At 44.5% G+C, this 12,133-nt stretch overlaps 1 protein-coding gene across 1 annotated transcript; it reads right to left on the reverse strand.

Annotated features, from left to right (window-relative positions):
- Nucleotides 1–4,869: 4,869 nt before the first annotated feature.
- Nucleotides 4,870–7,798, reverse strand: LOC123771820 (LWamide neuropeptides-like). Its single transcript, XM_045764547.1, has 3 exons — nt 7,721–7,798; nt 5,855–6,367; nt 4,870–5,808 (listed from the first exon to the last, which is right to left on the reverse strand). Exons 1-3 carry the CDS (start codon nt 7,796–7,798, stop codon nt 4,870–4,872), a joined length of 1,530 nt encoding a protein of 509 aa, XP_045620503.1.
- Nucleotides 7,799–12,133: the final 4,335 nt, after the last annotated feature.

Raw genomic sequence — 12,133 nt, forward strand, 5'->3', positions numbered from 1 at the left:
TTGGTGTTGTGCATGGTTGTGTTGCTGTTGTGCATGGTTGTGTTGCTGTTGTGCATGGTTGTGTTGCTGTTGTGCATGGTTGTGTTGCTGTTGTGCATGGTTGTGTTGCTGTTGTGCATGGTTGTGTTGCTGTTGTGCATGGTTGTGTTGCTGTTGTGCATGGTTGTGTTGCTGTTGTGCATGGTTGTGTTGTTGTTGTGCATGGTTGTGTTGGTGTTGTGCATGGTTGTGTTGCTGTTGTGCATGGTTGTGTTGCTGTTGTGCATGGTTGTGTTGCTGTTGTGCATGGTTGTGTTGCTGTTGTGCATGGTTGTGTTGCTGTTGTGCATGGTTGTGTTGCTGTTGTTTATAGTGGTGCTGGTTCTTCGTTTTCTGTAGATCTGGTAAATAATATTAAATTAATAAAAAACGTAAATACCTGTAAGCCCATATAATATACCAAGTACGTGAGAAATAGGAAGTAAATACAACGCAGAATTGTATGAAATCTGGTGGCAAGGAATGATGTCTCCAACGGGCGAGTAATTATAAATCTCTAACTTACTCCTTTCTCGGATCTGAGCATAAATTATATTAAATTTAATTGAATAATGAACACAGACTCATTAATAGACTCAGGTCTTTGTTCATTATTCAAAAAAAAATAAATTATATCCTAAGTGTAGATCCGAGGAAGGTGTAAACAAATATCTGTTTACTTACTCCTGAATTAGGTTACCTAGTTTGATGGAACGATTGAGGAAACAATTTCCTCTGGGTATACGTCTTGCAAAATGAGCATTTCATCTTAACACAGTAAGAGTTGCAGTGCAATCATTGAGGATATTGTTTGTCTTAACATCCTCAAGGGTTCGTATCCCGATGCTCTTGCTTACTGATGACTCTCTAGAAGGAAGGGAAGTATCAGGGGAAAGTGACAAGCCATTACGACTACATAGCACTGGGAAGGGGGTCAGGATATGGATTTGGGATGGGACGGGGGGAAAGGAATGGTCCCCAACCACACTTGGATGGTCGGAGATGGAACACTGACCTGCATGAAGCGAGACCGTCGCTCTACTGTCCAGCCCAAGTGGTTGGGCAGAACTCTCTGGGAGATGTTAAAGTCTCTTAGATTGGTCTAAATAATGTCATTGTTTTGCTTTGATTAGGCAAATAACAATGTTCGTATTAAGGTGAATAAGATTCCCTGTTGAAAGACCTTCGTAATTATATCTGTGTTTATGGCAACATTGTTAGTTTGTTGTGGACCGCTGTACACCTGTGTTGTCCTGTCAGTGTTGCCAGGGTTTGTTTTCATTGTCATGAGTCACGTTTCACAATCTGACATAGATTGTATTTATGTGTCATGTTGTTATCGAGAGATTGATGTAATTTTTTTTATTTTTTTTTTTGTATTTATATATACAAGTGTTTTTACATTCTTGTGCAGCCACTAGCAGAGATTTCGGACAAGTCCTCAATCCTATGTTCCCTGGAATACGACCCGCCAAGTCATTATAAACCAGGTACCCATTTTACTGTTGGATTAAACAGAGGCTACAGTTAAGGATTTTCGCCCAGTAAATCCTCCCCGGCTAGGATACGAACCCAGGACAAAGAGCTCGCGAAACGCCAGGTGAGCGTCTTACCAATACGCCACGGGGACTGCAATATATTCTGTAATTTCTTTATTATGTAAGCTTTCTCTGTTTTAAATGTACAATCATTTATGAATGAAACTTTTGATTTGATTGACTGTGTGACTAACTCTTCTTCCTGAATCTTTTCCCAGTGATAAATAGTCTTCCTGGTAGGAACAAAAGAACATAGGAATAAAGGTAACTGCAGAGGGCCTATTGGCCCATACGAGGCAGCTCCTATTTATAACCACTCAGTTCCACTCATATACATGTCCAACCCACGCTTGAAACAATCAAGGGACCCCCACCTCTACCACGCCACGTGGCAACTGATACCACAAATCAACAACCCTGTTACCGAACCAGTACCCACCCAGGTCCCTCCGAAATCCAAACTCACCCAGTCCACAACCGTTGGTTCGTGCTCCGTCCCGTTATCTTGAGGTTATCTTGAGATGATTTCGGAACTTTTTTTATTGTCCCCGCGGCCCGGTCCTCGACCAGGCCTCCACCCCCCAGGAAGCAGCCCGTGACAGCTGACTAACACCCAAGTACCTATTTTACTGCTAGGTAACAGGGACATAGGGGTGAAACAAACTCTGCCCATTGTTTCTCGCTGGCTCCCGGTATCGAACCTGGGACTACAGGATCACAAGTCCAGCGTGCTGTCCGCTCGGCCGACCGGCTCCCGTGCTGACACTTCCAACACCCCACCATGTTATTGTTTTAGATTCAGCTACTCGGAACAAAAAGTTGCAAGTAGCACGGGCTATGGTGAGCCCGTAGTGGACTTACCTGGCTGTTGTTGATGTTTTAGATCTAGCTACTCAGAACGAAATGTCCATGTAGCACGGGCTATGTTGAGCCCGTATTTGAGTTCGGTTATTCGCGATAACCTTGTTACTGTGATATTTGGGTCAACGTTTTAAATGGAGGCGAGGTTTCCTCCTTTTTCCCCGTTTCTTTTTTGCTTCTGTTTTAGTCCACTGGTTTTAGTCTTGTTTTAATAACATTATCTTATCTTATCTATAACAACATTATCTTTGCAAACAGAGTGGTAGACGGTTGGAACACCGTCCAACCACTCCGATGCCAGGTAGTGGAGGACAGAACTATCAATAGTTTCTATAACTATCAAGTGCTATGTGACAGTGCTGAGAAGATGGGACACTACGAGCGTAGCTCTCATTCCCTAACTACACTTAGGTAATTACACTTAGGCAATTACACACACACATACAACACAAATCACAAATCAGCCAAGATAGAGAGGGCCGAGCAGACTACATATTTTTGGATTGCCAGAAAGCCTTTGACACTGTACCATATAAGAGACTATTGCAACAGCTGGAGATGCAGGCAGGAGTGAAAGGGAAGGTACTCCCCTGGATAAGGGAGTACCTAAGCAACAAAGACAGGGAGTCACTGTGAGGGAGAAGGTCTCGGAGTGGAAAGGAGTCACCAGTGGAGTCCCACAGGGATCAGTCCTTGGACCTATACGGTTTCTGATACTGTATATGTAAATGATCTCCCAGAGGGAATACTCGCTCCTCTCAATGTTTACTGATGGAACAAAAAATTATGAGGAGGATTAAGACAGAAGATAGTATAAGGCTACAAGACGACCTAGACAAACTGAAGGAATGGTCAAACAAATGGCTACTAAAGATCAACCCAAGTAAACGTAAGGTATGGTACCTTAATAAAGCAAGCCACTGGTAAACCCAGAGCCTTCCACTGCGCCTACCATATAACATCAAATAAAAATGGGTAAAAATTATAATTCCTTTATCATTTTCATTGATGGTTTATATATTATAGAAAATTAATGCTTCATTTGACTTAATTTATGCCTCACTGGTTATACTTCCTATGGTATTGCAACATAATAGAATTATTTGTTTGCGAAATGAATAAATTTTCATTTCAAGTTCCCATAACATGTTTTTTATAACGACAGAACTATTGTGTTGAACACGTTCATTCACAAAAATCATTATAGGTGTATTCATAGTTATTCTCCCTGGTGAGAATAACGGATTTAGTTTGTATTTTGAAAATATTGGTTAACACTACTCTAGAATAATCTCCCTTGCGTCTCCTGAAAAGCTTTTATGGAAGCCTTTATAAACAGCACCTTTTATGGGCCAGTCCTCCACGGGCCCAGTCCTCCACGGGTCCAGTCCTCCACGGGGCCAGTCCTCCACGGGCCCAGTCCTCCACGGACCCAGTCCTCCACGGGCCCAGTCCTCCACGGGCCCAGTCCTCCATGGGCCCAGTTCTCCACGGGCCCAGTCCTCCATGGGCCCAGTCCTCCACGGGCCCAGTCCTCCACGATATTCACAGTGTTTCAACGCTAACTCAGTAACACGCTGACTGGCTGGCTTCCTCTCAAGGCTTAACCACGAACTAACCTTAACCTAGAGGACTGATTGACGTTGAATTCGTCTTCACACACACACACCTTGGCCATCCCGGGACGCGTCGTTCCAATACCAATAGCTCACCGGCTACCATGGACATTTGACGGTCTTCAACAACCAGGCCCTTCTTGTTCCGACGGAAACAAGCCTTGCGTTCTTCAGGAGTCTCCTTACTGGCCGCTCCTCATACAGTACAAAGTACAAAGGAAACTACACCTGTTTGAGTCTGACCACAGTCTTCCACCAGGAAGCAGGAAATAGGGTCAGGTGCGGTCAATAGATGGCGTTAACATCGTCAAAAAGTCTTATTTGATCTTTTACTAGTGTTTCTTTGAAATGTTTGGAAATCTTTTGGAGGAAAAATCATAAAAGCCTTAAGAGGGTATTAAACTGGTCTAAGTCTCTGGAGCTTGTCTAGTTGATTTAAGAAAGTATTAGGAGCCTGATTAGTAGGCCTAATTTTTTTTGTGACGCTGTTTTTAAGCCTATGAAGTCTTTGAAAGCCTCTATAGTGGGTCAAAGCAGTATAGGAAGCCTGTTTAGCAGGTCTAAGAAAATTGAAAGCTCGTTTATTAGGCCTAAGTAGTCTCCGGGAGCATGTTTAGTAGGCCTAAGAAGTCTTCAGTAGTATGTCTAGAAGGTCTATATAGTTCTCAACTTTTCGTCCAGCATCACTTATGCATAAATAACTAAATAAATAGATATAATTAACTTAATCAAAATTTAGAACAAAAACTCTCTTGTTACGTTATAAGTGGAGATAGATCCTTCTTGACCCGGAGCAGAGTGTCTGTCCAGGACGTCAGGTTGTCGCTTGAGCGCCCCTAGGATGCCAGGTGGTTGCTTGAGCGCCCCCAGGATGCCAGGTGGTTGCTTGAGCGCCCCCAGGACGCCAGGTTGTCGCTTGAGCGCCCCCAGGACCCAAGGTTGTCGCTTGAGCGCCCCCAGGACGCAAGGCTGTCGCTTGAGCGCCCCAGGACGCCAGGTTGTCGCTTGAGCGCCCCCAGGACGCCAGGTTGTCGCTTGAGCGCCCCTAGGATGCCAGGTGGTTGCTTGAGCGCCCCCAGGATGCCAGGTGGTTGCTTGAGCGCCCCCAGGACGCCAGGTTGTCGCTTGAGCGCCCCCAGGACGCCAGGTTGTCGCTTGAGCGCCCCCAGGATGCCAGGTGGTTGCTTGAGCGCCCCCAGGATGCCAGGTGGTTGCTTGAGCGCCCCCAGGACGCCAGGTTGTCGCTTGAGCGCCCCCAGGACGCCAGGTTGCCGCTTGAGCGCCCCCAGGTTGCCGCTTGAGCGCCCCCAGGACGCCAGGTTGTCGCTTGAGCGCCCCCAGGACCCAAGGTTGTCGCTTGAGCGCCCCCAGGACGCAAGGCTGTCGCTTGAGCGCCCCAGGACGCCAGGTTGTCGCTTGAGCGCCCCCAGGACGCCAGGTTGTCGCTTGAGCGCCCCTAGGATGCCAGGTGGTTGCTTGAGCGCCCCCAGGATGCCAGGTGGTTGCTTGAGCGCCCCCAGGACGCCAGGTTGCTGCTTGAGCGCCCCCAGGACGCCAGGTTGCCGCTTGAGCGCCCCCAGGACGCCAGGTTGTCCCTTGAGCGCCCCCAGGATGCCAGGTGGTTGCTTGAGCGCCCCCAGGACGCCAGGTTGTCGCTTGAGCGCCCCCAGGACGCCAGGTTGTCGCTTGAGCGCCCCCAGGACGCCAGGTTGTCGCTTGAGCGCCCCCAGGACGCCAGGTTGCCGCTTGAGCGCCCAGAGGACGCCAGGTTGTCGCTTGAGCGCCCCAGGACGCCAGGTTGCCGCTTGAGCGCCCCAGGACGCCAGGTTGCTGCTTGAGCGCCCCCAGGACGCCAGGTTGCCGCTTGAGCGCCCCCAGGACGCCAGGTTGTCGCTTGAGCGACCTCAGGATGCCAAGTTGTCGCTTGAGCGCCCCCAGGATGCCAAGTTGTCGCTTGAGCGCCCCCAGGATGCCAGGTTGTCGCTTGAGCGCCCCCAGGATGCCAGGTAGTCGCTTGAGCGCCCCCAGGATGCCAGGTGGTTGCTTGAGCGCCCCCAGGACGCCAGATTGTCGCTTGTGCGCCCCCAGGATGTCAGGTGGTCGCTTGAGCGCCCCCAGGATGCCAGGTTGTCGCTTGAGCGCCCCCAGGATGCCAGGTAGTCGCTTGAGCGCCCCCAGGATGCCAGGTTGTCGCTTGAGCGCCCCCAGGATGCCAGGTTGTCGCTTGAGCGCCCCCAGGATGCCAGGTTGTCGCTTGAGCGCCCCCAGGATGCCAGGTTGTCGCTTGAGCGCCCCCAGGACGTCAGGTGGTCGCTTGAGCGCTCCCAGGACGCGCTCAGCACACAGACTTCACGCCTGCTTACTCCATCTCCCATTTTAGCTATGCTCTTTTTAACTTTCTTGATATAAATATTTTTCTTCTGAGACTTGCTTGTCTGCTAATTAGTTTCTGCTTTGATGAATAGTCTGCCTGGAGACTAAGCATTCTTAAAGAGGGGTTTTACCCCCCCCCCCCCCGTCCCTTGTATTAATCTCTTTTTTGGGGGGAATTTTAATCTTTTGAACTAGCTTCCTGTACTTGCCAGTTTGCTTCAACACCCACTACAGATATTTGTTTTCTTTTTACAAAGTCAACTGGGTAGGATGGTTTGTTTGCTCCTGTGCATTTGCATAGGAATGTTTGCAACAGTTGGAATTAACGTCATCATATGAATCACATTTGAATAAAATATCTGGCAGATTCGTTTGCTTCATTTTATTTGTCGGAATAATAAGGATTTCCTATATTTATCAACTCAATTTCTTGAAGAATTTATAGTAATTGTGGTGAAGCATTTCATTATCTCGTTTACTGCAAGAAATGCAAAATTTCATGAACATGAATCGTTTAAAAGGACATTGTATAATAATGTTTTCTTAGATTGCAGTGATTTTCAGCCTTCCTCCCTTTAGTGGAACCATATATATATATTTCTGCTTTCATGAATTGTCTGCTTGGAGACTAAGCATTCTTAAAGAGGGGTTTTACACCCCCCCCCCATCCCCTGTATTAATCTTTTTTTGGCATTTTTAATATATATATATATATATATATATATATATATATATATATATATATATATATATATATATATATATATATATATATATATCGCCACTTCTCATCAAATTGGGGCTTGTGAAACATTTTGTCAGATCTCAAGATAAGGAGTCGGCAGTCCTGAAATACCTTCAAAGCTTCTTCCATAAGCTGTCTGAGGGGATAGGTCAAAGGTCAACTCTGATGTTTTCGTCGCACCATAGATGAAGAAAGTCCTGGCGGGGAAGGAAATCCCCAGGAAACTTACTAGGAAGGAGAAAATGAAAGAGCTTTGTCGCTGTGTTTGAAGATTCCTGAGCAATCATAAGGCCGAAAACTATATGAAGCTAGTTGAAACTTTTATGTATTTTGCAGTATACCAGAGTAGTACTTCCTATAAGTACTACGGCACAATGGGTTGCAGCATGTCCGTTATCAAATTGCATATCCTTGTTGATCAACTCAAGACGATGATGGCATACTGGGAGGAGCAGAGTGCGGTCTCCCACCAGGATACTCTGGACTTTGAACGCCTACACCAAGAACAGTAGAACGAGGATAAGGATGGGTTGCACTGCATGAGGATCTGACTCGTAAAAGTAATTTACAGAATAATCATAAATCTCGATAAAACTACTCAGTTCCATATCTTTTTGGTGGTCATTTGTATATCCATTTAAATACATGTTAATTTATTATGCCTGTGTTGCTTTAACTGGATTGACGTGACCGAAAAGACGTCAATTACCTGGTTTCATAAGAATATTGTCAATTCCAAAATTTCGTTGTCATGGCCACAGAAGCCAAGTTTGATGGGAGATACTAGTCATTTTCCTTATTTTTTATCCATAAGCAATTATGAATATACCACCCAGGAACAAAATTTATATTAAATTTTGATTAGTAAGTAAACCTTATTTATAAGATGATACGGAAATTTCTTTAGTTTGCAAAGTGTTGTTGCAGCTTTATTGAGTACCAGTAAAGTGTTATGGCAGCTTTACTGAGTACCAGTAAAGTGTTATGGCAGCTTTACTGAGTTCCAGTAAAGTGTTATGGCAGCTTTACTGAGAACCAGTAAAGTGTTATGGCAGCTTTACTGAGTACCAGTAAAGTGATGGTAGCTCTACTGAGTACCAGTAAAGTATTATGGCAGCTTTACTGAGTACCAGTAATGTTGTGGCAGCTTTACTGAGTACCAGTAAAGTATTATGGCAGCTTTACTGAGTACCAGTAAAGTATTATGGCAGCTTTACTGAGTACCAGTAAAGTATTATGGCAGCTCTACTGAGTACCAGTAGTGTTGTGGCAGCTTTACTGAGTACCAGTAAAGTATTATGGCAGCTTTACTGAGTACCAGTAAAGTATTATGGCAGCTTTACTGAGTACCAGTAAAGTATTATGGCAGCTTTACTGAGTACCAGTAGTGTTGTGGCAGCTTTACTGAGTACCAGTAGTGTTGTGGCAGCTTTACTGAGTACCAGTAAAGTATTATGGCAGCTTTACTGAGTACCAGTAAAGTATTATGGCAGCTTTACTGAGTACCAGTATAGTATTATGACAGCTCTACTGAGTACCAGTAAAGTATTATGGCAGCTTTACTGAGTACCAGTATAGTATTATGACAGCTTTACTGAGTACCAGTAAAGTGATGGTAGCTCTACTGAGTACCAGTAATGTTGTGGCAGCTTTACTGAGTACCAGTAGTGTTGTGGCAGCTTTACTGAGTACCAGTAGTGTTGTGGCAGCTTTACTGAGTACCAGTAGTGTTGTGGCAGCTTTACTGAGTACCAGTAAAGTGATGGTAGCTCTACTGAGTACCAGTAATGTTGTGGCAGCTTTACTGAGTACCAGTAGTGTTGTGGCAGCTTTACTGAGTACCAGTAGTGTTGTGGCAGCTTTACTGAGTACCAGTAGTGTTGTGGCAGCTTTACTGAGTACCAGTAAAGTATTATGGCAGCTCTACTGAGTACCAGTAATGTTGTGGCAGCTTTACTGAGTACCAGTAAAGTGATGGCAGCTTTACTGAGTACCAGTAGTGTTGTGGCAGCTTTACTGAGTACCAGTAGTGTTGTGGCAGCTTTACTGAGTACCAGTAGTGTTGTGGCAGCTTTACTGAGTACCAGTAGTGTTGTGGCAGCTTTACTGAGTACCAGTAATGTTGTGGCAGCTTTACTGAGTACCAGTAAAGTATTATGGCAGCTTTACTGAGTACCAGTAAAGTATTATGGCAGCTTTACTGAGTACCAGTAAAGTATTATGGCAGCTCTACTGAGTACCAGTAAAGTATTATGACAGCTTTACTGAGTACCAGTAAAGTATTATGACAGCTTTACTGAGTACCAGTAGTGTTGTGGCAGCTTTACTGAGTACCAGTAGTGTTGTGGCAGCTTTACTGAGTACCAGTAAAGTGATGGTAGCTCTACTGAGTACCAGTAATGTTGTGGCAGCTTTACTGAGTACCAGTAGTGTTGTGGCAGCTTTACTGAGTACCAGTAGTGTTGTGGCAGCTTTACTGAGTACCAGTAGTGTTGTGGCAGCTTTACTGAGTACCAGTAAAGTATTATGGCAGCTCTACTGAGTACCAGTAATGTTGTGGCAGCTTTACTGAGTACCAGTAAAGTGATGGCAGCTTTACTGAGTACCAGTAGTGTTGTGGCAGCTTTACTGAGTACCAGTAGTGTTGTGGCAGCTTTACTGAGTACCAGTAGTGTTGTGGCAGCTTTACTGAGTACCAGTAGTGTTGTGGCAGCTTTACTGAGTACCAGTAATGTTGTGGCAGCTTTACTGAGTACCAGTAAAGTATTATGGCAGCTTTACTGAGTACCAGTAAAGTATTATGGCAGCTTTACTGAGTACCAGTAAAGTATTATGGCAGCTCTACTGAGTACCAGTAAAGTATTATGACAGCTTTACTGAGTACCAGTAAAGTATTATGACAGCTTTACTGAGTACCAGTAGTGTTGTGGCAGCTTTACTGAGTACCAGTAGTGTTGTGGCAGCTTTACTGAGTACCAGTAGTGTTGTGGCAGCTTTACTGAGTACCAGTAATGTTGTGGCAGCTTTACTGAGTACCAGTAAAGTAAGGAGCCAATTTAGACGGAGGAAAGACTATTGACTGACCCCCATCATAAATTTCTAAAACCGATTTAAAGAGTTGAAGTAAAGTTTGTGTAGAGGACTGAAACGGAATTCTTCAGTCCTTTACTTACGAAACCTGTGCATCTTTCCTATATCTTGGCGGCTTGATTTACATGTATTTAATAGCTTTTAAACTCCAAAATTCCACGAGGTTTCTCCAACAATAACAACATTGAGTTACGATGTTTCTAAGCTAGTAAACTGTTTAAGAAGTACAGAGCAAGCCTCCTCGATCGATGAAAGATGTACAGGTTTCGAAGTTAGGTTTTCTTGGGGACTAGAAACAGCGACTGAGATTTGCTACACGCGAGAATGGATGATGAAATAGTGTTAATTAGATGCTATCATTTGCCATCGACTGGGTGGCAAAACATTGGCCTCGCTACATTGCAGGTCTGTGTTCAATCCTTGATGGTCCAATTAACTGGGCACCGATCCTTCACTCCTTTCCTTATCCCAATTCCTAAGCTGTCCTCATATTCTAGCTCCTATGCTGTCCTCATATCCCGCTCCATTGCTGTCTAATTCTTATCATAATGCATCATCAATGCACAATGTGCATTTGTGCAACATTGCACAAATGAACATAGAAGCAACCTTGGCTTCTGACAGCTTCACATACTACACATCAAGAAGTTGACTTCTTGATGTGTAGAGCCTCGCAGACGTCAAGCCGCCTATCAAGCCGTCAAGCTGACGTCTGCGAGGCTCTACACATGAAGAAGTCAACACCAGCAATCAACAGCCAATTAATGCACAACTATATTCTACCCACCTCAAGACTCCGCTCCAATATAGAAGCATCAAGAAATATGGACCAATAGGCTTTCTACAAATCACTTCCATTCAATACCCATTGTTTCGTGTTCTGTCTTGTGTTTAGGAATTTAATACCCTATTAATACCACCTCACCCCATCCACCTCACTCAAATGTAGATATAAACAAATCTAAGATGTGCAAGTTCTATTCAGTTGTGTATGTGTAAGCTAAAGTCATTGAAAATGTAATAAGTTTTACGAAACGCGCTCAAGTGTCGCGTCAGACTAGAAATAAAAAATTAATTTTGGAGAATTGATTTTTGAAATACCACCAACAGTGAAAAGAAACGTACGAAAGATCGAGAAAATTCGTGTTAGAATTATTAATCTTACTTTTTCGGTCATATTTAATAACATATGTCTACAGGAAAGACTGCTACCAAAAAAAAAAAATATATATATATATATATATATATATATATATATATATATATATATATATATATATATATATATATATATATATTATGTACACATATATATTTACTTTATTTGAACTTTGTTACAAAAAAGGAGTTACATATGGGTTACAAAGATGGTTGTCATAGGTTGTCGAGTTCCTCCAGCTCCTCAGATGGCGGGCAGGAACCCTGGATGCAGTGCGCATTTCCCCTCTGTATCGCCACACTGAGGCGCTGGAAAAGAAAGCTTGCAGCTCTCGGGTCCCTTGTTGTTTCAATGAGCCTAGAACCCAGTTCCTTCAAAAAACTGGTAGCACTTTTACCCCAGGCGCCGAGCGTCTCAGAAGCAATGGGGACAAAATTGTAGTGGTGATCCAGTTCTCTATACTTACGGGATTTGGCTGCTTCCCTGTGGGTGGCAGCGCCACCTGGTTGTGCAACACTGAGGTTAATGTAGGTGTTAGCCAGGGTTGATACGCACGTGTAGTCCCATACCAACTGCTTGCCATTCTTCCAGGGGTTCACTGTGATACCATCCGGGCGACCAATAAGAGCATCAGAGTTACGGGGCGTTAGGTAACGGGGCTCTCTTTCAGCTGGGCATCCAGCTGTGGTGAGGCTCCTCTTGATGATGTCGTTAACTTCACTGTGCCTCGAGT

This window comes from Procambarus clarkii, chromosome 75 (genome assembly GCF_040958095.1).
Source record: "Procambarus clarkii isolate CNS0578487 chromosome 75, FALCON_Pclarkii_2.0, whole genome shotgun sequence".
In the NCBI taxonomy this organism is placed as follows: Eukaryota; Metazoa; Arthropoda; class Malacostraca; order Decapoda; family Cambaridae; genus Procambarus; species Procambarus clarkii.